The following is a 27,446-nucleotide window of genomic DNA, read 5'->3' as shown; positions in this document are numbered from 1 at the left end:
ACCTGGAGTACATCTCAATTCTAAATAATGCAACCTTGTAGCAGCTTTCTTTCACTGATTCTTTGTCCAGATCTTTAAAACTCGAACACAACTACATTTGGATGATGTCCAATATCATATAAAATATAAAAATTTGGTTGTTTTAGTTAGTTATGCAACTGTTTCTTCTATGTAATTTGTTTAACTGCAAAATCTGCAAGTTTTATTTTTGGTATTTGTAGCTGCATTACCAACAGTGACCACTGGTCAAAAGTCAAATCGGAGTAGAAATTCAGCTGTGTCCAATTTTGTGTAACACTTGCATGGTCTAACCACAGATGATAAAATACAATGTATATACGCTGTATTTAAAATAGCAGAAATTTGTCCATGTGCAAATGAAAGTACTCAGTACTTCAACACAGACAACCTGGAAGTTGTTTTTTCCCCCATTTAAGTTACTCTTGCCATTTAGCCCAATGTGCATTTGTGTTTGTGACCTGTTTCTCCCTGTTTTGATTGTCTCCCCCCAACAAGCACGGTGTCATTACAACAGAGGACGAACAGTATTTGATAGAGCCATTAAAGAACACATCCGCCGCCGCCGCCGCCTCCGGTGAATGGGACCTGGAAGAAGCACAGCAACATGTTATTTATAAAGTGTCTGCCATGCCCTCGCCACAGGAGCATAGCCAGGAGCTCAGCTGTGGCATTTCAGGTTGGTGAACCTCCATCTGGGCTCGGACTCTGTGTGGGTGGAACTGACGTGAAGGCAGAACTATACATAGCAGGTTTGAGGAAGTGCTGGTTTGGTTCTAGGCCCAGGCACTTGAAGACAAGAGTGGGCTTCTTGTATGCTATAGTTGCTAATGGCCTGGAAAAAAGCTAGAAAAATACGACGCTCATAAAGGCGCTTCAGAGTGAAAGTACACAGCTCAGACGTTAACAGAGGTGCAAATCCTATTTGTGGAAATGTTCAGCTTTGAAGAAAATTCAAGCGACTCCACCAGATATTGCGTCTGCTCAGATATGACGAATTGGAAAAAGGAACCAGGTGGATATTTAGGTATTTGGGCCAAGGAACAGCAGAGTCTGTCATCGCCAGGAAGCTAGCGTGCCTTAACTTGTACCATCTTATAGCTTTTTCCCAGAGCATCTGGGCCATAAAGCAAAAGACTTTAGCTGCTAGGTTCAGAGGGGCAGATTGAGTGCATGTGCATCCTCCGCACAGGAAGTGGCACATTTGAACTGACAATGCAATGAAAATATGGACGCGGACAACTCAGTGTGGCCTCTCCTTGTGAACAGACCTCAATAAAAGCAAGGCGCCCTGCCCGGTCAGCGCGTCTTCTCCTGTCCAGTCGTCTTCTGCGGCCCAAAATGACAGCGAGCCCTCGAGCAGCACCCGCAGGAAGAGGCGCTCCGTGAGCAGCGAGCGCTTTGTGGAGACACTCGTGGTCGCCGATAAAATGATGGTGGGATACCACGGGCGCAAAGACATCGAGCACTACATCTTGTCTGTGATGAATATTGTAAGTTTGAACCTTCCTTTTGGCTTCTCTTGTCTACTGTGCCGGGAAACACAGGGCATGACCCAGATGACCGCATCCTGGTAGTTTTATTATGTAAAAAAGATGTATACCAAATGCACGGCATAGTCTTGATGCTATGCTAGGGATAACCCAGCTGTCTCGTGGATACTGATGTTAGCTAGCACGATAGCGCTATCGCGCGTCTCCCGCCACATCACTTCAGGACATTGCACTCAGAATATTAAATATTCACTGCGGACGAGTGCGATTCGGGCGGGACGTGGCTGCAGCCTGCTTATCGATCAGATGTGTGTCATGGTTGCGACACGTGGACACCATTTGTCTGACTTTGTGTCTTTTCTTCTTTTCTGGAGGTCAGGTTGCCAAACTTTACCGTGATGCCAGTCTAGGAAATGTTGTGAACATCATTGTCACCCGCTTGATTGTTCTGACGGAGGATCAGGTGAGTAAAAATTACTTGGATGCCTTATAGTCTGCTCACTGTCTGTGGGGTTTCGACCTTTACGACCGTTCTAACCTGTACAGCAGCCAGGTCAATGTCAATGCCAGCATTTACCTGGGATTATTCGGCTGTATTGTAATTTCTTTGATAAGGCACCACATTTTATCGTATTTGCAAATCCATCCAACCATCCTTACCCACATTTTCTAAAATGGCTAACTGGATTGTTTCCACTTTGCAGCCCAACCTGGAGATAAACCATCATGCTGACAAGTCTCTGGATAGTTTCTGCAAGTGGCAGAAGTCCATCTTGTCGCATCACAGCGGTGGCAACAGTATCCCTGAAAACGGGATGGCTCATCATGACAACGCTGTCCTGATCACGCGGTGAGTGTCGGTGCCAAGTGCTCATCAAGTTTCGCTCCTGAGACTTTGCTTTGTTTCTTTTTAGTTTCTTCATTTTTGCTCTTGTGGAAATACGCTGCGGGTAGTTTTATGCACTCGAGCTGCAGGGACGTCTCTGGTTCAGCTCAGTTCGGGGCGTTTTCGCCTGTGCATGTTTGCACAAACCTCTACGTCTCCAACCCATCTGCACCTGAAACTTCACCTGTGACTGTTGGAGTCGATGGAAGTACAACCCCCCAGCACCCCCCCCGCCCCCCCAAAAAAATAAAAATAAAATAAATAATTAATATATATATATATATATAAATATAAATAAAAAATTGCTCCGCTCCTGCAATGTACTGTGCCGTTGCAGACTCACTCTACCTGTCACGCTGCAATTTATGTCACGGAGTTACCATAAAACAGCAAACCCCTGTCATTACCTGGAACTGTTTTGGCCACATAGCCTAGCAACTAAAGTAAACCCCTAATGGTTTTGTCAAGAGAGTGAATAGTGTTCTATGATTGACATGGGTTCAAGCCAAAGTTTTTCAAAAAAAAGAGAAGAAAAAGCCTCTGGGCTCTGTTCAAAACTTTGTGCGCTTTCTCGCTGGTTGTCTGTCAGCTGACGTTGTCCAGCCACTTTGGCTCCCGTTTTTTATTTGCTCATTTTAGCTCTGCGATGCACCAAAGGCTGCTGGGTAAGAGCTTACGTGCAATGCTAATGGGTTTTATCTCTGGCTGTCATGTATGGAACTCAGGATCGTAGCGGCTCGTGGAACTTGTAACTCACAGTCACTGACGCCGGGGGGGGAGGGCACTGATAGTCCACAAGGGGGAGCTGCACGGTGAATGTTGTACATTTTATAATCATATCAAAGTACGACGCTGCTCTTGGAGGCAGTGTTTCTCCCTGTGTTGCGCAGTTCTGACAGATCTGTGCGTAAAACTGAACTTTTTGCGCATTACTACATTGCAAGCTAGCAAAGTTAGCAACGGATATTTGTAGTTGCAGCTAGCATGCTCGCAGTTATCTCTAGGTTCACACCAACTTTGCACTGAGGCGAAAGCCCCCCTACCCTTGCATGTGGCTGCTGTGCTGGTTTTCGTCCACAACTGGCAACCACAATCTCTACAAACTTCTCTGCCAATTGAGTCGGCTGTGGCGGCCAGTCACGTATTTCAGATCTGAAATCTGAACCGTCACACACTGGGTTTATTACACAACCGTCCGCACGTTCAACCACCCAGAGTGCCAGCTTGCCTCTGATTGGTTGTGCGTCCATCCGGCAAGCGTACAGAGGCTGATTCGGCTGCACCTGTTGGCGCTCAGACGAAACACCCACGCAAAAGGCGACACGCTAATTCTCACTTTTCAACCGCAGCCAGTTCCTCCGTCTCGGCGTTTACGGGCCTGACGGACGCGTTGAATTATTCCGAGTTCTGAGGCTGCGGCGCTGCCCCGCTCGCAACGGGCCTGTCGCACTCGACGAGGCACGGGGGGAAATTAGGGAAATAAATCCAAACAAACGGACATGCTAAACGAGGCACTTTATTGGTTTGGAGCTGCGCCACGGGGAGGGGAGTGTGTGTGTTGGGGGTATGGCGGCGGGCGGGGGGGCAGCAGGAGGAAGAGGAGATTATGGGTTGGAAGGAGAGAGGGAAAGAAGGATAAAATTAAATTTTCGGTGCCCTTGGTTTTAATAGATTAAAAGCTTTAAGAATGATTGGATGGTTTATTTTAAATGTACTCGTTTGTAGAGCTCCGTGTTCCGCTTCTATTGGATTACCTGCATGAGGGGGAGAGACGTAGGGAGGGTGGGGGGGGACGACGCTGGGACCTTCATGTTTGTGACATTTCAGAGGGGGTGAATAGGGGGGGGGGGTTGAACCAGGTGTGTTCCTGGACTTAAGGAAAAAAAAAAACAAACACCCTGCCGCGGCTCCGTGTGGCGCCATTGTTGGGCCAAAGGTTCGAGATTACGCAGCGCGGCAGGTTTGTGATTAAACGCGGAAAGAATGGGATGGAAAGGAGCCAGTGGAAAAAAAAAAAATTAAGATGTTCGGGAAAAATGCTGAGATAATGTGTTTGTGTTCTTCTCGCCCTCTCCCCCTCGCCCCTCCGACCGCCTCCCCTTTTTTCCTCCCTCCCTCCCTCCCTCCCTCTGTGCTCTCAGGTATGACATCTGCACCTACAAGAACAAACCCTGCGGTACCTTGGGTGAGTCGCGCTCCAATGGATCCACGCTGACGGACGCTCACGTGTGATATCGTGCCAGACTAGTAGTCTTTATCTGATGCCGACTTTGAAAGATCATTTATGCTCTGTCAGCCAACCTCTCTTTTGAGTCTTTTCATTTATTACTTCTGACACTTCCTCGCAGCAACCTTATGCGGCCGCGAGGCTTTGCTTTGGAGACACCAACACTAAGAGACTCGTGCCTTAATTAATGTTTTTTCAAGCGTCTTCTGCTGATTGAATCTGGAGAGCTGCGGTCATTCTCCCTCTAACTTCTTGCTGGCCTTTTCCACCTTTTTCACCTTGGTCGCAAATTCTCTGAAAAGCACCTCGCTTTGCTTCCACGTTGCTCTATATTGTTTCTTTGGCCGCGTTCAGACTGCCAGCAAAGATCCGATTTTTAGCCCATCCAGGCTTAAACCGGGTCCAGATGTCGTCTGAACAGTCACGAATCACTTGAAATCCGATTTTTGGAAAACGGATTGAAACCAGGTAGCTTCAAATGGCATTTGGACAGATGCGTCTCAGTGTGAACAGCTCCAAACACACCGATGGGTTTTGACTGTCCGTGACGTCACTCTACGTGACGCAAGACCCAATGCGCCACCAGAGGGCGCGATTCCAGGTTCGGAGCTAGAACGTATTGGAGCAGACAGAAGAAGTAGGAAACGGCAGTCCCCGGACAGAGGAGGAAGCTCATTGGCTCATCAGTGTGTGGGGAGATACTGTAGCTCCATTCAAGCCAAGCTCCAGGCCATGTATCGCAACAAGTGCCGCTGTCGCAGTGATATGACGTCACACACTGCACGCTACGCTGGACGACGCCTCCGCTCCGACGTCGTTGCTGCAGCAACCTGTCAGATGGGTCCATAATGTGGCCCAGTCCGAACAGAGCCAGATCCCATTTGGACACTCGCTGAAAACCAGTGTGGACAGTCAGCCCTAAAAATCGGATTTGAGAAGGAATCTGATTTGAATCAGACTCGCCTGCAGTCTGAACGCAGCCTACGAGTTTCCTATGAGATTCTTTCCTGCTAATCTCGGTGGGAAAGAGGCACCAGGGTGTCGTAGGCGTTCACGCTTCCGCTTGAGAGACAGAGAGAGAAAAGAGAAACCTGTTGATGGACTCCCGAGGCGGCTGGAGGGCGAGGTTATAAACAGGGGGGACAACAGGAGGAGGAGGGAGGTCAGGGGGAAGTGGGAGGGGAAAAGGGCAATTGAAGCAGCTCATGAGGGGGAAGATGGAGCGTGTGATGTGCCGGTGGCAGTTCTCAGTCCGGGAAAAAAAAAAAACCTGCCGCCGTGACTCTCTCCCTCTCGGCCTCCCAGCCCCCTTCCCCACCCCCGTCTTTATCTTGGCCCAGGCTCCCTGCGGGCACCACAGTATATCTTGGAGGTAATATTGTGACTTCAGGGGTGGTTTGACAGATTGACCGCATTCGTTACATTCGTCACATTCCCCCGGTCGCTTTAATTGCCCCGGCATCTGCTCGGCTTCCTCGTTTGTCTCATCACCCCCCCCCCCCGAGTGCCTCCCTCTCTCCCATGGCCTCCAAACTCTTTGGGGTGGGGTGAGGTGGACAGAGAGACAGTGGGATCATGCTCTCCCCGGGTCAGACCGCTGCCCTTTGGGGTCGCTGGGTAATTGCAGAGCTGGAGATAATGCAAGGTCCACGGCGACGCCGAGGAAACAGCTCGCAATGCGGCGTGGGTGTGTGTGTGTGTGAGAGTGAGTGAGTGAGTGAAGAACACACACACATACACACACATTCTTAAACTAATCGTAGAGTAGCCAGCCGCCTTCCTTTCCCCTGCTCCCTCCCCCCTTCCTTCTTCTTCTCACCTTCAGGCTCTCTCTCTCTCTCTCTCTCTCTCTCTCTCCACTCGCCCCGCAGCCGCAGCAGCGGCTCCACCGGCCTCCTGATCTGCGAGTCTATTCTTGTTTAGCCTCTTAGCAAAGAGGATACAGAAGCCCGCGCCGCTTTTAGCTGGCAGGCGGTTGGATTCACGCTAACGGGCGGCCGGCCGTTGACGTCTCAAGCGGCCGCGTTACTTGGACCGGTGGGTGGGTTGGTTGGGTAGGTGGGGTGGGGATCAGGTGTGGCACTAGGTGGAGGTACCGGAGGATTTTGGAGGACAGAGAATTTTTTGTTCTGCAGATGCGTCAGGGGTCGGGGGAGTTTGGGAGGTTGCAAAAAATGTGCGGAGAAATGAATGAACTAAACACGGTAGTAAATCTACAAATAGAAGGTAAACACCGTCAAGTCACACTCACCAGCTGACTGACTGCAGTATTTCAAGAGCTCGCCGAACATTTCGCGCAGTTACAGCTGTTTATTGGCCCTGAAACATGCGCAAGAGTCAAAAGTTAGCAATTGCAGACGTCCCTGCTGCTGCTAATGCTAAGCTAAAGTCTCCTCGCGTCACGCTAGAAAATAAGGACTCCTCATCATCGATGTGCAACAGATATAAAGGAAGGAAGGAAACAGTAATGTTGAAGCCAACAATTTGAATAGTCTGGTAGGACGAGGTCATGGATGAGGGATCTACAGGTTTCTACCATGTCAGAACTGGTTTGCCGCCGCACACAGTCTACGGCTAAAGGTTGAGTTTGCCGCAAGTCCGGTGATGAATGTTTGGACTTCCCACTTCTCGGCGCTCGACCCGCTTAGGTTCAGAGCGGTCCGGACGACGTCACCGCTCAACAGCGTTGCCAAATTACAAAGAAATTATAAACGGTTCTCCTCAAATTTAATAAACACAGACGACCCTCTTAAGTATCGCCGTAAATCACTCGTAGGCAGCTCTGTTTTCCTCCGAGCGGATGATACACAAACCCCCACCGGTCGTGTAAACACTTTCTGGCTGGCGGCCGAGGGCCTCCAGGCCGTTCGCTTTCGCGCAAAATCGGCATGTTTTTGCTTTCGACCGCAGCTGCTCGAACCGGGCCGCCGTTCTCCCCGCAGCTCTGTTAATGGCGCTCGACGGCGCGCTCGAGCAGCGCCAGAGGATCGCATAAATTTGCATCCCGCTCCGCCGACTTTCTGGAAGTCGGCTAGATCCTGGACGCCGACGCGGGATTTGAGCTCATGGGACTTTCCGGGGGATGACGAGCGGCGGATTTGTTTTATATTCCTTTTATTAAAATGCGAAACTGAATTCCGCTGAACATTGCGGTACTAAGGCAAAAAAAAAAAAAAAAAAACGAGAGAGAGAGAGAGAGAGAGAGAGAGAGAGAGAGAGAAAAGCTTTCCAATGCCTGAACGTTTTCGGAGCGATCGCACTTGACCGCAGTGCAGCAGCCAAAGCGCTAGCGCTCATTCGTGCACTTCCCCCTCCTGGTGCGCACACACCTGCTTTGCGCTGTCATCCGATCTGCTCTGTGGTCACCTGTAGATGTAATCTGTGAAGGATTGCCTCCTGTCTGCCGATATGACCTGTCAGGCTTTAGGGAAGAAGAAGAAGGGGAAGAAAAAGAAAAAAAAAAAAAGCAGCCGCGACACCTGGATTGTGGGGAGGTTTTAAACTCTGAACGCCCTTCTCCCCGCGTCTCCATTTTCGCTCTCGCTTGTCCTTTGACTTTCTGCCTCCGATCCGAAATGAGGAAAACATCCACCGGCGTCCGACAGGCTTGTGGTTGGCCGCCGCTGTTGTTCTTACGTTGCCTTGGCTTGGCTGCTTGTTCTAAAGGGATACCTTGTTACATGAATTGTAACGTGTAAAATCCAACGGGTCTGCTATAGACATTTCCCAGCGGCCACTGCAGTTCTCTTTCTCTCACGCAAAGTTAAAGAAAAAAAAAGAAAAGAATATGTGACTGTAAACCTATGACCGGGACTCCTATTCCATGTCTTGACGCTGTGTTTGCTGTGTTTTCCTGTTGTGTGCGCGCATGTGTGTGTGTCCAGGCTTGGCCTCGGTGGCTGGAATGTGCGAGCCAGAGAGGAGCTGCAGCATCAATGAAGACATCGGCCTCGGCTCTGCTTTCACCATTGCGCACGAGATCGGCCACAAGTGAGTCTTAAGACTTCTCGAGATCCCCACGGCCAGTGTAATATGTCCAGTGGCTTCCCATTCGAATGGAAAAGTCACTTGTTCGCAAAAAAGGGACGCAGATTTATTCTTAAGGATCCCCTTCGGACTTGTTTAAGGACCCAACAAATGCTAAAATTTTCCCTATACATATATATATATATATATATATATATATATATATATATATATGTATATATATATATATATATACATATATAAAAAAAATATATATACATATATATATGTATATATATATATATGTATATATATATATATATATATACATATATAAAAAAATATATATATACATATATATATGTATATATATATATATGTATATATATATATATATATATATATATATACATATATAAAAAAAATATATATATACATATATATATGTATATATATATATATTTATATATATATATGTATATATGTATATATATATATATATATTATATATATATATATATATATATATATATATATATATAATATATATATATATATATATATATATATATATATATATATATATATATATATCGTTAGCCTAATAGCACAATTGCCAAATATATATTTTTTTTTATCAATTGTGATATCTGAAAAAAAAAAATACCAATGTGCTAGCTAAAAAAATGTGTTTGTTCTTGTTTTCCAAAAAGTTCAGATATGATTTAGGCAACTATGCTAGTAGGCTAACGATATATGTATATGTATGTATATATATATGTATATGTATACATATATATATGTATTATTTTAAAACTTCTTGAGGACATGTGTATGATGAAGACTCACCTCCAACTACTTCTGATCAAACTGGGTTCAAAAAGAAAACCTTTCCTGTGCAGCCGTGCAGAAAGCGGAGACCATCGAAGCCTTGCACGCTCAAAGGATTCCAGGAAAATTTTTCCCAATCCAACAGTTTTTTTCCCCCATAAATGTAAGACTGTCAGACTCTCTGTCAGACGAGCCGCTCGCCGTCTGCCTCTCATCACGGGGGATTAAACCTGCTTAGCTACGCGTTAGTCAGCGCAAACAAATCCGCGCATGAAACGGCGAGTATCGAAATTCTCTTAATTTTATTGCCATCGTCCGGGTTGCCAGGTCTCCTCGTCTTCGATGAAGAGCTCCGTGACTTCATTGACGTGTCTCTGGTGCTTTTTACGTTTTCGGGCCAAATGATGCGATTCTCCTGCGAAACTTCCTCCGTTACGATGTCTGACAGTTCCGTGCATACAGCAACGTGTTTGATTGCGCGACTCGCTCAGACGTTTAAACCCGCCGCTGTGGACTGAGAGGCAGATTTTGGTTTGAACACGAGGGATAACCGTCCGTTTTCAGACCTTCCCTGAGAGATCTTCGGAGCGTTGCACCTGGTCGTTGACGTTGAAAAACGACGCTCAAATCCCTCTCCTTCCGCCCGCCTTAGCATCGCAGACTGTATATTACTCTCCGCTCTCCCGCGGCCGCGGACCACATGGACATTTTCTGGCAGCTCGCTTCATACTTCATGTCAGACTCTTGGCCCCCGGAGCCCTTTTTCTGTGCGGCGCTGCTGTTCGGAGTGCACTTGTGTGAGTTTTTAAGTTGCGAAATAATCGCGAAAGTCGTGAAGCGACTGTTTCTTTTATTACGCAACTTTGTCGCTTTTTTTTTTTTAAACAAAAGAACCCCGCTCTGAATCGCCATATGGCTTAGCTTCAACACCTCAGGGTAGCAGTGCTAAGTTGATCATATTTTCGCATTGTTTCAGACTTACAAAAAACATCCGGCATTAAATAATGTTATAAATCAATGAAGTAAAGGTGACTGAGGCAAATCTTCCACGTCAAAGACTGCCACAACCTTTAGGGGCAATTAGTCCAAAAGCATGTAAATGCACTGTTGGCCTTGTTGCCGTTCATCTCCCTGTATTTTCTCTGGATGACTCTGTGAGCTTTGACTCCAGCGAATCCTCTCCTATCACCCTCAATGCTTCCCAAATCATTGAATCATGGGCAATACCGCCGCCGTTCAACAAAGTCAACGTGGGTTTCAATTCAGTTTTTGAGCGCTCCAAACTCCAATTTGAATGACCTGCTCAGGCCTGGATCTTGCAGAAAGGCCGTTATTACCTCAGCGGCTGCTTGCTTTCATAACCTTCCCCTCACTGACGATTTCTCACCAATTGAGTTTTTCGGATACTCGTGGACTCCCCTCCTCGCCCCCCCCCCCCGCACACATCTTGAACTCCATCTCCGCATATTTCCCCCCTGCAAATGTCAATGTCCACATACCTCCGGCTCGCTTTTCCCTCCCGAATATGAAGGCAAATAATGATGATGTATTGGTCTACGGGTCCCTCTTGGGGGAATTCAGCAAGATGGCGATTTCCTTTATTATGTCTCGCGTCTGCTGCTGTTGCAGGGCCATTGTAAAAATAGTCTCTGCTTCTGGAGGATGTATAAAAAAAAAAAGCCAGCGCAGCCGCCTTTCAACCGGCCTGATTTATTTTCAGAGGAGGGTAAAATGTCAAAAACGCCAGCCTTAGGAAAACAGGTTCAGGTTGTGCAATGTGGCGGGGGTTTGTTATATACATTAGGGCTGATTTGTGCTCCCAGACTGTGCGGAAAAGTCAGCTTTGACATCCTGCTGTAACCCGAGATCCTCCTTTAAACGATACCCAGACAGATAAGAGCTTTTTTTTTTCTTCACCTTCTCATTTTTTTCATCAAATCCGTCTGCGGTCTCAGTGTGAAAAAAAACTAAAGTTTTCACTGTAGCGCACCGGGCCGGGAGTCCTCAGCGTCTCTGCGCTAGTTACTGCGACTGATCCTTAGGATTGTCCGGCAGGCGCTGACTCCGCCCCCCTGGACCCCCGCCTGCTTAGACCTGCAGGTGATTGACAGGCAGGCATCAGAGTGGTGATTAGAACTTTTTCATTCCAGCGGAGCTCCAGACAGGGTTTGACCCCTGACCCCTGGCTCTCCCTCACACAGCTGTTTCTCAGAGCCTCGGCGCTCCGCCTTTACAGGTCGGGGCCGCTGAGGGAGTTAATCCCCTCAAACCTGCGAGTCTCACCTATTACGTATCGTGAACAGGTCAACTGACTGGGATGTGACGATGCCTCGCTTGCAACCCCGTGACACTATATTTATCGTGATATTTTCGCACTGATTTTAAGAACCATTAAAAAAAAACACATAAAAAGGACACAAGGGTCATATTATATAGAAATAGACAATGACACTATATAGGAGTCAATAGAGATACGTACATGACAACAAAAAACCATTAAATGCGGTGCAGTTAATACATTTACAATTGGCAAGATGGAACTGTCAGAGATGGATAAGTGAGATCGAGGTGCAGCAATGCAAGGACCAGAGTCAGGGTCTCTTGTTGGAGTTGTGCTAAGGTGGACTAAGAAACACAACGAAACCAAAGACGTACAGTGTAATAAAGTGCTACAGAGCTCATGGAAGATGTTGAGGTTTAGGATTTGCTGTCAGCGGTGGGTAAATGGGATGGAGGTGCAACAATGCAAAGACCAGATCACGAAACAAAGAGAAAAAAAAGTGACTCTTGAACATTGCAGTGTGTAAAAGTAGAAAAAAAAAAAACGTCCATCGTGTTGTGTGCTCCAGTTTCGGGATGAACCACGACGGGATCGGGAACTCCTGCGGTACCAAAGGCCACGAGACCGCCAAGCTGATGGCCGCCCACATAACAGCCAACACCAACCCGTTCTCCTGGTCTGCCTGCAGCAAAGACTACATCACCAGCTTCCTCGAGTAAGTGGATGATGGTTGCTCCTCTGTGTGTGTGTGTGTGTGTGTGTGTGTGTGTGTGTGTGTGTGTGTGTGCGTGTGCGCGCCCTGGCCTTTGCGGCAATGTTCTGATCCGCGAGTCCTCCAAGACTCCTGCCCGACCTCCCCGCGGCTGTATGATAACTAGTTTCCTTCCACCCTTTAATCCCCGTAAAGGCGGCTGATGCTCCTGCTTACATCATCATGCTTGGCACTGACGTTCAGGCGAGCTGGCTTCCACCGCCGCTCCAGCGTTTTTTTCGTTTCTTTTTTTCTTTCGGATGGAAAAGAATCTCAGAAGACGAAACCCTGAAGCACAAATAAACAGAGGAGCAATGCAAAGTCAGAGGACGCCAAAGCCCAGCTAGACGAGGTTGGAAAACGGTTGCTTGCGCAGGTTTCGTGGAATTCGGGAAGGCCACTCCCCCTCCCAAAAAAAACAAAACAAAATCAAAATATATATAAATATATATAAATATATAAAAAAATATTTTGTGGACTGTGATTTGTCCGAGGTCCTGTAATCATTATGGAAAAGCTGCCACCCTCGTCTTGGGACATCACAGGCACATCAAATTATGAGGAAGCTTGTGGGTACACAGCAAATAGGGAGCATCCTTCTATCTTGTACACACCCCCCCTTCATATAGTATATGACATACTATATACGCACATTTATGTCTAATAGAATCCCGTTTTTAAAGAATATAGACCGTATGTATTTATATGACAGGGCCATGATGCCTAGCAAAAAAAAAAAAACAACCAAAAAACATTGCAAGTGCATGTGTGGCGCTAGTGACGGTTTAGCAATGAGCAGTAGCACTGTGTTTTAGACTGCATAATGCAATATAATCAAGTTATTTAAAGCAACGCTGCACATGTACTTTCCTTACCTTAAAGTGATAGTTGTCCAAAGTATTTTTATTTTTATTTTTTTGCAATTCATTTTCCGGTAACTTGGGCGAATGGCAGCCCCGCCGTTGACACAGCGCGCCCGGCTGCCTTAGCTCTGGGAATATATAACTTTGGTTGCCTGCCCGACACCCCTTTCATACGCCAGTGTCATAAATCTTGTGTGGCTGTAAGAAGCCAGCCAGGAGCTCCCTTGTCTCCTTATGTTGTAAAATATTGTCAAAGAAGCAGAAGAATAGCGTAGCTGACCAGATGACCTGGGACGAGCATGCTCACAGAAAGGTGCTGGGCAGGCAACCAACGTGTGATGGTCGTATAGCCGGCAGGCTGGGGGAGCTGTGTAAATGGCCGTCAACGAATCATACAAATGATTCCGAGGCAATAAGTTTAAGGTCCCAGCATGATGCTAAACTGTGTCATACCCAGTGTTGCAGTAACAGTCAAGACCTTCCTGTTGACTCGTCTTTACGGTCAGTGAGCGCTTAGCGCCGTCTAGTAGCCTGCAAAGTCAGCCGGTTCTGTCATTCTTGTATAAACCATTTATTACTCATTTACATGCAAAAAGTTAAACACTTCACGCCCTTTAATAGGTCAACAACCACAATCTAAAAATCTTCAAAAACCAATACTGCACCCCCCCCCCCCCCAAAAAGTTCAGATATTATGTTGGATTGATTTCCCACCGACCCCTTTGGAATCTTAGTTATCTTTTACGACAAGCTGGACTCTCAGCCTGAATGTGCTTTGGGTCGTTGTCTGCTTCCTATTTGTTTATTCCTGTTTGGTTCGCGAGGCCTCTTCCAAGGGGGCCTGATAATAGCCCCTGTGGCTGTCAGAAGATGTTTCCGGCGGAACGCTCTTCAAGGAGGGTCAGTGAACGCCACTTGCGACGGGGGAAGACAGCGTTCCCTGCCAGTTTCCAACCGGCATACAAAGAGCAGCTTTTTTTTCTGCTGCTCTGCTGGGTTCCTGTTCGTGTCTTGCCTGGGGTGTCCGGGGGCTAGCCAAAGACACAACATTGCTCCGCTTGTTTTCCAAGCCCAACCGACTGCTGCTCGGCCTGCTAAACATCCATTTGTATCAGTCTGCAGCTCGAGTTTATTTTCCCTTTTCATTATGGTTTTATTGCCTCAAGCCTTTATGTTTTCTTACAAACCTCCCCCCTCCACCCCCAATTATCCTCCCTTTTCTCCCCATGAATCAGACTTTGTGGATACCCCACGCACTTCTCCAAGCCAAGTAAACAACTTTGGCTGCGGCGTTGGCCTCGGCTCTCCGTCTCGCTGAAGCAATAGGTGGCACTCTGTTTGGGGTTTTCTTCTTAGCGTTGCTCTACGAGTGCGCTCGCCGTTCAGTCGAAGTTTACACTCCCAAGGTCTGCTTGCCGCTTGCTATAAACGTTATACGGCAGGCAAGTTCGGTCGGACTCGTACTGTCCGCTCTGACGTCTCACCTCGGCGCAATGTGAATTTTTTTTTCTTTTTTTTCGGGAGATTGCTGACGCTCCCACTTAATGGAGGACATTCCCGTCCAGCGTCATAAATTTGGCCAAATCCACCAGACAGGAAGCTGTTGCGACAATGTGAAATGGGAGCGTTTATGTACGAAGCTTCTTTGCGTCAATAAATAGAGTCTGGGGGCTCCGCCGAGTGGGTTCACTCTCTGCAAGCCAAAGAAACGGGATCATAGTATTCAGCAACTGAGAACGGGGGGTAGAGAAGGGAGCAGGGAGTGCAGAAGAGAGGGATAAATGCAGGAAGGGTTTTTTTTTCATCCTTGTCTGGAAATTGTTAGTTCCACTTGAAATAGCCTTAATTTATTATTTACCTCCAGGGAATATTTAGACCCTTTAGTTTTTCATTATTATTGGACTGTGCTCTTCTCCAGCATCCATAAATGATGCTTCTCCCTGCAAAAGAACATGATTTGCACTGTTGGCTGCAGACTGTCTCTACCTTACCTTTCCATCTTACAGTTTTAGTATGAATTATTGGATCAGATCATTCAGACCAAGCTTTCTTTTCAGGATATAAAAATAAAGCTAATGGGGATGTGTATTTTTCTAGTTCTCGCCTGGGTGCGATCGAACGAGATGTTTCTTCTCTTTGGACACGCTGGCTAACTTCCTGTTTTCTCTATCCTGGAAGACACTCCAATGAATTGTCAGTGCCCTTTGTGACATGAAAAACACTAATTCCCTGTGTGAACTGTGTGTTTTGGCCAAGAAGTGGGGAGAGCAGGAGGAGAGGAGGAGAACGCACACGGACTTTTGAAGAGTTGCGAATGGGGACGACTTTGTCTATGAGTCGGGGAGTTGGGGAGTTCATCACGAGGTTCTCCAACAGTTGGAGAAGATGAGAGAAGGCAACCTTGCTTAAATTTGGACCTTTAAAATTGGATCATCATCGCAGCCGGTGCAAAGTTGCATCCTAAAAGAAACCGCTGGCTAAACCTGGCTTCAGAGTTCCAAGTCAGACTCCACAACATCTCCATCCAGAAGAAAGACGCAGCTGCAGAAACTCCATTATTAGATTAATCCAGTCTAATTTTAGCCATGGCTTCCAAAATAGCTGCAATACAGCGTGTGCGTGTGTGTGTGTCTGTGTGTGTGTGTGTGTGTGCGTGCGCAAGAGTGCGTGTGTTTCCTGTAAGTTCATTGTGAGCGCACACGCGGTTCACTCTGACAAAATAGACTAAACATAATCTCGGGCCCTGACACATGACCCGCGGCTTGCTGCGCGTTTCCCCGCTAGCTTCCCTTGTGGTTTCACGAGTGACATGCAGGCTAATAAGACGCAGTGACATAACCAGAGAGGATTGTTTCTTTTAAGATGTGTGGATTGGAGTTTTCCTTTTTGATGGGAAGGCGTCGATGTCGAATGTATGCTTTTGGTGTCGAAATGACGTGAGGAGAGCGGCCGGGGGGAGGCGGCGGGCGTTTGCTTTTCCAATCTAACCCTGCTGATCATGCAAAGTGGAGAAAGGCTCCTTTGTTGCAAGAAACAATACTATTGTAGGTTTGTTTTTTTGACAGCTCAGGTCGGGGGACGTGTCTGGACAATGAACCTCTGAAACGAGACTTCCTGTACCCAACAGTGGCCCCGGGGCAGGTGTACGATGCAGACGAGCAGTGCCGCTTCCAGTACGGAGCCTCCTCACGCCAGTGCAAGTATGGGGTAAGAAACCAGCATCTTTTTTTTTTGTTGTTTTTTTTCACCCCCTCTGGCTCATCCGAAGTGCGGACGGGCTGTATTTGGAACGGGAGAATCGCAGATCTCTAAACTAGGAGCTGGGACAAGGGTCGTCAAACAGTCATCGTCCGTTAAACAACATCTCGAGACGCTCAATACATTTTTGCAAGAAAAGTGGACGCTGGAGGAGTCCCAAGTCTCCGATAAATAAAGTGTTTAAGAATAAACTGAGCTCTGAGGAGACACATAAATGACTCTAACTTGGGAATAATTTCAGCCGGAGATGTCGCCTGATTTAGCTGCTGGCAGGCCCCACAGCCTCAGTCAAGAATAAATACCCCAAAACCAATTTAGACATCGAAATTTGTATTTTTACTGTATTTATGCTATTAAACTTGGTTAATGTTTGCAAAGCAGTTGTTGTTTTTTTGAAAACAACAAACAACAGACGAAAAAGTTTTTTCCGCAACGTAAAGTCTACGCTCAAGTCCTCGTATTCTCTATGTCTATTTTGGAGAAGAGATGGTCGGAAAAAGCAATTGTACCGATTTGCTGACGAGTCAATCAGGAAGTGGCCGCAACCGGGCAAAGTACATAAAAAAACACGAGTCGTTACATGATCATTTTGGGTGTTTTTTAATGAGGCTTGTTCATATTAGGATAATAGCGGGTTTCCTCAGTTTTATATGTCCTTGCCGAGACTGAAGGAAGCCGAACGCATGAGGAGGATAATTGTCTTATTATCGTCGGGCACTTAACGGTGTGTGTGTGTGGGGGGGGGGTTACTGTCATTTCCTTGCCCCCCACCTCACTTTTTCATTCTAACCTCTGAAACTTCCAGACAAAGGCCTGAATCGCAAACTTCCCCTCCGCGACTTTGTTTTTTTTAAGTCTGTAATGATTTCCACAGGAGCCCCCCTAACGCCCCCCCCTCACCCCCCCACTATCCCCCCACCACCCGACCTCTTAATGAGAAAACCTTGGTGCCTGAACTGATGCGGACACAGCGAAAGGCGGGCGATGAAACGAGCAGCTGCGAGATTCCTCGAAGGTTTTTTTTTTTTTTTAAGGAACAATAGCGCGATTTCGGTTGCGCTTTCGCAACGCCGGACAATTTGGCCGCGCAATGGAAAAAAATAAATAAATGGCGCAATGGCTGCCGGGAAGATTAGGAGAGATTACAGACTCATTTCACGTCAGTGAAAGAAGTACGTGACAGCAGACGACGGCGGGCTCCACATCAAGCGCAGTCGTCGTCGTCGGCCTCCCTAAGCCAGTAATTGGGCTTTTCAGATCAGCATCAAAGACACATATTCCTGAGTGGATCACATTGCCGCAGTGCTGATTCAGCGAGGGCCCTCGATCGCTAGCCTTTCATCTGGCAATCTGCGCCGTTTCATGCGGGCCATCTGTCGAGGGGATGCCCTCCGCCACCGCCACCAGGCCGCTCACGGGACAGACGTGACCACAGAGGTAGATAAAAGCCGTAATGAATGGAAGAGTCTGTTTCCTCCGGCGGGGAAAAAAAAGGACCGGGTTCGCAGCGGGAACCGTGTTTTTTTTCCTTTTTTTTTTTTTCAACTTTGGCCACAATTGGATAAATATTTGCGCCTCCTTCCACTGCAGAGGGGGCACCAGAAGAGCGGTGATGGGAAACGAGGGAGAAATTAGTCAGAAGTGCTTTTAGTCATTGCCTACCTCCGATTATGTGCTTGTGCTTTTACTGGAAAACCTGAGTAGGGAAAACAAATTAAAGAAAAAATATAGGTAAAAATGTGAGGAAAACAAACAAAAAAACAGTCCTTGTGCCCAGGTTATCCAATAAAAGAGGGAATTTTCACACAAGCAAAGAGAGGCTAGCGAGCGATCCGCCAAAAAAATTGCACGCAAAAGACCAGATTTAATATTGTGACTGACAGTTTAGATGCTCGCGACGCTCGGCTGGCTTTATGGCTCCGCGTAGCACAGTTAGCCTCACCGACGATAGAAAAACTATCATCGGCTGAACGCTCGGACTCCCGGCGTGGACGCGAAGCATCAGTGCAGCCGTATTTCACTGACTGGTTGCTAATGACACACGACACACACACACACACACACACACACACACACACACACACACACATAGACAAACAGAGACATAGACAAAGTCGTCCCGATTTGCCGATTTGCCGGCTGCGTCCCGCCTCCGAAAACCTGCCGTTACGTCTTTCGCTCTGTCTGCCCCCCAGAAATGAAAAACAAGCTAGCCTTTCTTTTGATGGCTATATTAGTGATGCCCTCCCTCGGCGCCCCCTCCCTTGCCCTCTTTATCGCCACCTTGTTCTCACCTCGTGTAAATCAGCCCTGCGCCGACGTCCGCCGCCCCGGCCGCTGACCTTTTTCGGCGGGGCCGAGACGTTGGTGCGCAGGGTCGGGGGCGGGGGCAATATTGAAACCAGCTGGCAGAGGGCAACCCCCCCCCCCCAGACCCTCCCAGCGCCCCCAACCCCACCGACTGAGCGGAGAGCAACACTTTGCTGCTTTATTTAATCCGGATGGACTCGGGGAGCTGCGGGGCAGTGGCATATTTACTGACCCGCGGGGTCAGAATCTATGCACGGCATCGTAACTCTCTTTCATGGGGCCTCCTCCTCCTCCTCCTCCTCCCCTTCCTCCGCTGTACACAATTGTCCCGTTAAAGCCTTTTGAAGTGGAGATGTGAGGCGACCTACTCGGGTTTAACGGGGAAACCTAATGCAAGGTTGCGCGGAACTCGTCCTCGTAACGTGCGCCCGCTCTTGCGGCTTTTTATCTGGCGGTGGCCGTTCGGCAGGGGTGGGGGGGCGGGGGGGGGTTGTTCTCGGTGCCGACCCCGCCGAAATCTGCCGGGTCATCTAAGTGGATCCTCCCGACGTTTACGACGAGGGGAGGAGGACGAAGGAGGCAGATGCGGCCGCTGCGCTCGCTAATACCAAAGATATTTCCTGGGGCCTAAAGTTGTCTTTATCTGGGACCTGGGAGGCCTGTTGCTCACCCCTGATTTCCCCTAAGAAGCATAAATTGGATTTCTCGAAGTGATGTCACGGTCCCCCCGCGGTCCCGAGTCGGACGCGTAGCGGGCGTTAGTCACGCTGTTGATCCAGCTGACTCCCCGCTCCCCCCGCAAGAGCACATCAGCGGCACCCGATGACCCCTTTTGCCGCGATTGCTCAAGCCGGAGGAGACTCACCCGCCCTCCCCCTGCCCCCCAATTCCCAACCTCCCGCCGCAGCGCCGTGCCTCCCGGCAGACCTTGAAGTGGTCTCATCAGCGCCTCGCGTCCTCTGATTCGATCTGGCACCGCCGAGATTTACAGATGACTCTCCGCGCTGTTTGTGTTACTCGCGCAGCTGTCTGAGCTGAGCTGAGCGGAGGAGTGGGGCGGAGGCGGAGGGCTGGGGATTTGGAGCGAGAGGAAAACCACTACTGATAAATCATTCTTAGCCTTATTTAGCAATCCGCCACTCCGCCTCCTCCTCCTCCCCCCTCCAGACACACAGACACACACAGACACACACACGCAGTCTGCTGAATTGATTTATTCTGACCAACTTGCTTTGACTTCTTTCCTAGGAAGTGTGTAGAGAGCTCTGGTGCCTTAGCAAAAGCAACCGCTGTGTAACGAACAGTATCCCCGCTGCAGAGGGAACTCTGTGCCAGACTGGCAGCATCGAGAAAGGGGTGAGTCATCCAAGCCTTCAGACGCACGTGAAAGTTCCACCAGTTCACCATCGCCACAATAATTGTCCGTCTCTTCTTTCCTTTTTTCCTTGAGCTGCTCACCAGACCTTTGGATGAATTCGACCAAGACATTCTCTCAGTCTTCGTCTTTGACCTTCTTCCTGTCAGAGTTGTTGGCATCAGGCCTTCATTCACATTCTTGTTTTTTTTTGGGGGGGGGGGAGCTGAATAGTTTCAATGCGGAAAAGTCAGGCTTTTCTTACGGGATATTTTGCTGATGGTTATGTAACACCAACAGCGTAATTATAAAACCGTACCTGCAGCCACTCAGTTCGTCACACACAAAAGCACACAAACAAAAGCTTCGGCGTTTGGTTTTGAATTTTGTTTTTCCTTGGAAAAAAACTTTAAAGCTTCAAAAGGCAAAGTTGCTGTGAGAATCAAAGCTGCTTGTTTCGTTGAAGCCAGAGTGCTAAAAGCAGAGGTGCTATATATACATAAATATTGATGTCTTGCACTTTTATTTTCCACTATTCAATCGCTGCACTAGCATTTACTTCTTTGCGGCGTACATGACCAACCATTACCTGTTTTTTCCATTCTTTTATTCCATTTCAATGGCTTATTATCTTGACCAGCACGGCTTCAAAGAAAATGAAAAACCCAAGGAGTCCACACGCACTTTGTGCGTGACTGAATGTGTAATTACATATGCTGTATCCATCCGATGACATGTAAGTGTCCAATTAAGTTGCTGAAAGGACTTATTAGGCTTAGACATTCTATCCGGGAGCTTTAAGCTCTATATGCTCTATATCTACGGCTATTTATCTAAATACTGCGCGATATGACGTCACTGGCGTATCTCTGGCCATGCTATTGACTTCCAGCGTCCTCGACTGGATGGGAATTTTTTTACGTTTTACAAAGTCCTGAAGCCATTTGGAAACAATAACCTCAGCGTCTGTCCACAAGTAAAACCCACAGTCTAAAAAAAACAAAATCTGTGCCGTCAAGCGGCGTTTCAACCGTTCAGCAACAGGCAGTTATGAAATGCGTGTGCAGGAATTTTGCGAGAGCCGGTGGCACCTCAGCGCCTCCGCTTGCGTCACTCTTCCACTCTGGGAAGAGTGACCATTCTCAGAGTGTGCACTCATGCAATAGGTGCTGCCGCGCGCGCACACACACACACACACACACACACACACACACACACACACTCACACGTAAGCAGGCCAGGCCTTAGGTCATCGGCCCCGCTGTTGATGCCAGCCAGGTTAGGGGAGACAGTTTTAACACGGATTACGGCCGCCATTGTCACTGGATGGCCCGAGTTCTAAAAGGGAAGAATAGGGGAGTGTTACGAGCTGTCACCCGTCATTACCATTAGCTCAGTGGAGCCTTTGAGGGCCGGGGCCCACGGTCCGGGCCCTGGACAACACAGGGGGCCCCAGGTTGAGCCAGGGGGGCTTTGGAACAGCTTTAGGAGAGCCCAGTGGCATACCCTGTCTGCCCCCGCCGCGGCCGGCTTCAAAGGAATATGAATGTCAGCCGTTTCTCACCCAGCGTGTAATGTTGGGAGGCCCTTCCAACTGGGGCAGGCACAGGGTGAAACCAGGAGGGAGAGGGGGGCTGAGTCCAGCAGAGAGGAGAGGAGTTTGACTTGGTTACACTGGGCTGCTCGTACCAATTCCGATTGTCCCCCTCCCCTTCCCCCCAACTGCTCTGGCCAGTGCAGTAAATGAGGAAGTCAACGAAAGAAAGAAAGACAGAAAGAAAGACAGAGGACAGTAGGAGCCCCCCCCCAAGTTGTTGGCCTACTGACACATTTGGAGAGACAAATGGTTGCTTCTGATCCCCTCTTACCTCTGGAGCTCTAATGAGCTTAGCATGAAGCTTAAAACGCTCCCAGGGCACCGCGCCGGCGCGCCTCTATCGCGCGCTGACGCTCGGACACACAATACGACAGAGAGACAAAGTGAGCGAGTTGCAGGCTTTGAATAAAGTAAAGCATTTGGTAACGAATGGATCGATATCATCGAATGTCACCATTTCAACTCGTGGCCAAACTTGTCACGACAAGAGTCCAGGATTTTGTTAAAGAATAAAGGTGTAATAACAGACAGAATAAGATTAAAAGGGCAGATTGTTTAGTTTGAAGTGGTCTAGTGGTAGAGTGTCCGCCCTGAGACTGGTAGGTTGTGGGTTCGATCCCCGGCCGAGTCATACCAAAGACTGTAAAAATGGTACCCATTGCCTCCCTGCTTGGCACTCAGTATTCAGGGTTGGAATTGGGGGGTTAGGCGCGGCACTGCTGCTGCCCACCGCTCTCCCTCAGGGAATGATGGGTCAAATGCGGAGGACTAATTTTGCATCCTTCGGGATGTGACAATCACTGGGACTTTGAAAAAGTCAGACTTTCACATGATGTGAAATTCTCTTGAACCTTGTCTCATGGCAAGCTGCACTTTTTTTGTTTACAAAGTGACTCACAGTCTATCCTGTCATCATCCCTTTGTGATGTCACAAAAGGCACCAATACCCCTCCAATATTATGTAATTGACAGCACCCCAGTGTTAGTCGACTCCCGTGAAGCTGACTTATTTTTGCTCTCTTCTCTCGTCAGACAAGACTGACTGCTTTGTGGGAGGCTGTAAACAGAGGGCTAAACGCCCTGTTTTGTGGACCTCTAGTTTTTCGGGGACAGTCAATCCTCAGCATCTGCTCCGCAGCGGTCGGGGGTGATAAATAAGGACCCGTAAATGGTTCCCCGCAGACACAACAACAAACTTCCAATCGGAAGAAATCCATCGCAGGAAGAAAGAAAAGGCCGATGTGGAAATGGAAGTGAGGCTGCGAGTGACGGAATGTGGAAGGGAAGCGCCACCGGTCAGGTTCCGTGTAGTCGAGGCTTCATCCGAGCAGACACACGCACATTTATTTTGAGTTGATAACACAGGGCCGCCGCGTCGTCACAAACGTCGCGCCGTCGTGCCACTACTTGAACGTCTTGCACGTCGACTCCTTTTACACAGTGACCAACCAGCTGGCCTCTGTCTCTCTCTGTCTCTCTCTGTCTCTCCACCTCCGGCCGCCACAGTGGTGCTACCAGGGAGAGTGCGTGGCGTTCGGCACCTGGCCCCAGAGCGTGGACGGAGGCTGGGGACCCTGGTCCATATGGGGCGAGTGCAGCCGGACCTGCGGGGGCGGTGTGTCCTCCTCCATGAGGCACTGTGACAGCCCAGCGTAAGTAGGCAAAGTAAGCCACAGCAAGCTGAACACACGCATCCAGGTCCCGCCTCCAGGTGTGTGTCTTTGTGTGAGTGTTGGCGTACCGCGGCGCGGCAGGGTGTCGTCGAGGAACTACTCCCACGGCAGCAGCTGCGTTTCCGTGACAGTTTTTTCGCAAAATAAAAGCGATATTTCGAAAAATGTGCGATTTGCAGGTGTTTCCACTGAATGGTGTGAAGTGCAGAAGCCGTAATTCTTGTAAAGTCTCGTCCGGCGCGAGATTTACGTTAGTTTGCTGTGAAGAATGGTTTGCGATATTTTTTCACTTTGATTACTTGTAAAAAATATTCCGTCTCCTTCTCCGTCCAATCGTAACGCGCCATTTTCACTTGAAGTAAACTTGTCACGTGACCCTGTAGGTCACGTCTGGTGACGTGTAAATGCGAAAAAAAAAAAAAAAAAGTTTATGGCACTTTTGCGATAAACCTCTCCATTGATACATCTGAAAAATCACCTCATGAGAGCATAGAAACCTTTTAGCGATACGTTTGGGTGTTTCCGTTACCAGTTTTTATTGTGATATTCAGGTTTTGCGCACCCGTTTTTAAACATTTATTTTGCAGTTTGTCAAATTCTGCCGTCTGTAATTTCAATCAACTTCATCCTGCTTGGTAGTTTAGGAGAAGGATCGGATGATAACATGGGATTATAAGATGCTTCTGGGAGGAAATGACCAATAAACTCCCCCTCCGCAGAGGATTCACTCTGTTTACTTGATTGTGCTACTCGAGGGCAGGTATAATTAAAAAGTCCAAAATGCTGTGAGTGGTCCCAGTGCTGAGATTGGACATGCAAGAATTTGGATCCGCTTGGGGGCTGTTTATGAAATAGGTCAAAAGCGTGACAGCACTTTTCTTGAATGTGTGCACAAGACGCCTGTTATGACACATTATGAATGGCTATGACGGTTGCTCTTAAGTGTCATGAAGTTCCAATTGACCAAGTGACTCTTAAAGACAACCGCCATTAGCATTCATAAAGTGACATTACAGGTCACGACAGGTGTTATGTCATGAGTATGAAATTGGCATGCCAACTACGATTTGTACACCGCTAAATCACATCTGAAGGCGTCTCAAAAGCGCTTTGTCAGTCTTATACACACCCATTCAAGTGAAGTGTTTGATGATCATTTCCGCCACAATCTCTTCCATTCCTCTCGCCGAGAACCCAGACTCGGCCGCAAATGCTAAAACTTAGCGTGGAAATGTCCTCCTATTTTTTGGTGCGCGCGTCTGAAGACGCGGCACGTCGCCCAGACCCCCTCGGCGAATGGCGCGTGCGACCCTAAATGGCCAACAGCGAGGCCCTCGTGGTGTTTACGCCTGAAAGTGCGCCTGCTGATTCATCGCGAAGAGCCCCTGGCGCTGCCTGCCGCTGAGCTCATTGTTAGACATAGCGTCCATTCTTTCCCCTTGCGTAAGCGGCCGAGCGACGGACGGCCCGCGGCCGCGTAGCGCGCGAGCGTTGCAGAAGAATTCAGATTGTTTACAGCGCCGCGTCCCGCTTTGTAAACAATCTGCGCGATCCGCGCGGAGCTAGCTCGGTGGCGGCGGCGTTGGTGGCTGCCGCGCTCGAGCCGGCCATGCGGAATTTGATGACTGGGCGAGAGCTGTCAACTCAGCCTGCGTTTCCAGACTTTATATAGTGAATATGTGGGGATGTGTCAGGTGAGGGCGCGCGCGCAGACCCACAACCTCAGACCAGGAAGTGGGCGCAAGTCTGTCTGTTACGGAGATTACGGTGAATAATCTCAGAGTTAAATCCTCAACATGCAGGTGTGACTGTTTAGGCTTCTCTTCCTTCTCTTCATTTTTAAGGTTACGATGACTAGACATTGCGCATATATGGGATAGGATGGTGAAGGACAGGGGTCGCCTTTGAACCTGAGAGCTACTTGATGGGGACTGAGTCATACTAAGGGCATCCAGTTTGCTAAACTCTTCTGAAATAACCCATTTTCTCAGTTATTTGTTGTTACTAATTAATCATCAATGTGAAGACAGTGATCACGTTAATGAGTCCTCGCAATATCTTCCAAAAATCAATTTTTAGATGCAGCTCAACAAGCTGTGCTCTTTTTAGAACGGGCCTGCGGGCGACTCATGTTGTATTTTGGGGCAACCTGGTGCCCGCGGGCACTGTGTTGGTGACGCCTGGGTGTAGGATATAATAAAGGGTTCAACTGAAAAGAATGAAAGCGAGGGAAACGTGAAGATTAGCATTAGCTTCACGAAACAGCGCGATTAGCCCACTGTTTGCAGCCTCCCACCAAATCCCTCAGTTCGAGGTTCCTGCTAAGACTTTGCTTTGCTTTGCTGCATCTTGCAAGTGTCTGGAAAGGTATTGAATCCCCCCCCCCCAGCGACCTCCTCCAATTTACTCACAGTTGGATTGAACATCTGGCTGGCAGAGCGGCCTGGCTGACTTGCGGGGAACGCGTGCGTGCCCTTTGTGACATCACAAAGGGCCGTCCCGTATCCAGTAAAAGCTCCAATTTTTGCTCACAGTTAGTTGGGCAAGCAGAGGTGATTTGTGCCGCACGTAAGAGCTCCGTCGGGCAGCTTGGATTTCATGAGTGAGTTATCGGCACACGTGGCGGCGCAAAAAAAAAAAAAAAAAAAAGCAGACCTGCAGACGCACACAGCAGACGCCGAGTCGGGGGCCAAACCTGGTGACCCGCTCTCGACGGAAAGCTCCTCCACTTCGCCGCGGCACCGGAGATGGGCTCTTAAGGGCACCGCTGCAGCTAAATTGCGTGGCGTTAAATAAATAAAATATCCCCTTACGTCTTTTAAAAAACCGCCGACCCTCCCGTCCGCCAACTCATTCATCTCTCTCTCTCTCTCTCTCTCTCTCTCTCTCTGTGTCACTCAGGCCGTCTGGAGGAGGCAAGTACTGTCTGGGCGAGAGGAAGCGCTACAGATCGTGCAACACCGACGTAAGTGTCCCGTCTTGTTTGTGCCGCCCCCTCCCCCACCCGTCTACTGCGTGTTTGTGGGCAACGAAGCGACAAAAAAAGTACACTTTTATGTATATAAAAAAAATCCCTTTCTTTATTACTGAGCATTTTCTCCCACTGTAGATTGTACGTCCTGTGACGTCCCCTCCCAGTCACTGGCAGCATGATCACAGTGGAGGGGATTGACTCCTAGAAAAAAACAAAAAAAAATTACTGAAAAAAAGGAAAACAACAAATGGGCAGAAGGGATCTTTTTGGCGGGGGAGGAGGCGCAGGCCTGCTGGAGCGAGCGCTTTAAGCAAATATTTAGTGTGGCTGCAAGCTGGGAGCTCTGCTCAACTATTTCGTGGAGCGCACGTTTTTTCGTTTTCTTTTTTTTTTTCTTTTCACAAGGTGAAAATTTAAATAGTGACAGCCCCGCCGGACATCTCAACGCACGCCTTAAAAATAACAGCTGGGGGCCTGGTACGCTTTTGAACCGACGTGTTTTCCTTGGACAACAAACAACAAGCCAAAAAAACATAAAACAAAAAAACCCCTCTCTTTTCATCACACTGACCGCACCTTGTCCAGGACGTGTGTTTGTGTGTGTGTCTGTGTTGACACAATGATGATACAATGACAAAATGCGCACGCAGAATTTCATGGTTATGACCCAGATGACTTTCTGTTTGTTTATGCTGCCTCTTGTTGCTATTGCTGTCCTGAAAACTCTTTAAATAGAAGAGAGTGAAGAAATAAATTCAGGGTACAGTGTTAAAAAGCAGTTTATTCATCATTTCATCCTTTTTAGAACACTAAAAAAAAAAAAAAAAAAAAATGTTTAACAGTGTTCGATACTGTTTTGGTCAACACTATTGCCTTACAGCAAGAAGGTTGTGGGTTTGATTCCAGGGTCATTTTCTCACTCTAGCTACGTTTCCATCACAGTTTTTCGCAAAATAAAAGCAAT

General features: G+C 48.1%; 2 protein-coding genes across 4 annotated transcripts in view; one reads left to right on the top strand and one right to left on the bottom strand.

Moving 5' to 3' along the window:
* adamts6 (ADAM metallopeptidase with thrombospondin type 1 motif, 6) overlaps positions 1–27,446 on the top strand; it is a 56,086-nt gene that overhangs the window by 3,994 nt on the left and 24,646 nt on the right. For 2 of the 3 annotated variants that reach the window (XM_076029563.1, XM_076029562.1), the window contains exons 4-14: positions 517–697; positions 1,288–1,511; positions 1,891–1,974; positions 2,216–2,361; positions 4,539–4,582; positions 8,509–8,614; positions 12,271–12,417; positions 16,382–16,523; positions 20,133–20,240; positions 23,342–23,487; positions 26,410–26,473. In XM_076029563.1, the coding sequence (XP_075885678.1) occupies positions 517–697; positions 1,288–1,511; positions 1,891–1,974; positions 2,216–2,361; positions 4,539–4,582; positions 8,509–8,614; positions 12,271–12,417; positions 16,382–16,523; positions 20,133–20,240; positions 23,342–23,487; positions 26,410–26,473 (1,392 nt within the window). The remainder of the gene's footprint in view (positions 1–516; positions 698–1,287; positions 1,512–1,890; positions 1,975–2,215; positions 2,362–4,538; positions 4,583–8,508; positions 8,615–12,270; positions 12,418–16,381; positions 16,524–20,132; positions 20,241–23,341; positions 23,488–26,409; positions 26,474–27,446) is intronic. The other variant, XM_076029564.1, reaches the window with a different exon arrangement.
* Positions 1–27,446, bottom strand: part of LOC142890491 (placenta-specific gene 8 protein-like) — a 44,842-nt gene that overhangs the window by 10,964 nt on the left and 6,432 nt on the right. The window lies entirely within an intron of this gene.

Source organism: Nelusetta ayraudi, unplaced genomic scaffold (genome assembly GCF_046127955.1).
Source record: "Nelusetta ayraudi isolate G7.1 ecotype Tasmania unplaced genomic scaffold, CSIRO-AGI_Nayr_v1 ptg000026l, whole genome shotgun sequence".
Classification (NCBI taxonomy): domain Eukaryota; kingdom Metazoa; phylum Chordata; class Actinopteri; order Tetraodontiformes; family Monacanthidae; genus Nelusetta; species Nelusetta ayraudi.
The sequence above is the reverse complement of the archived record's forward strand: the minus strand, read 5'-3'. Positions and strand labels throughout refer to the sequence as shown.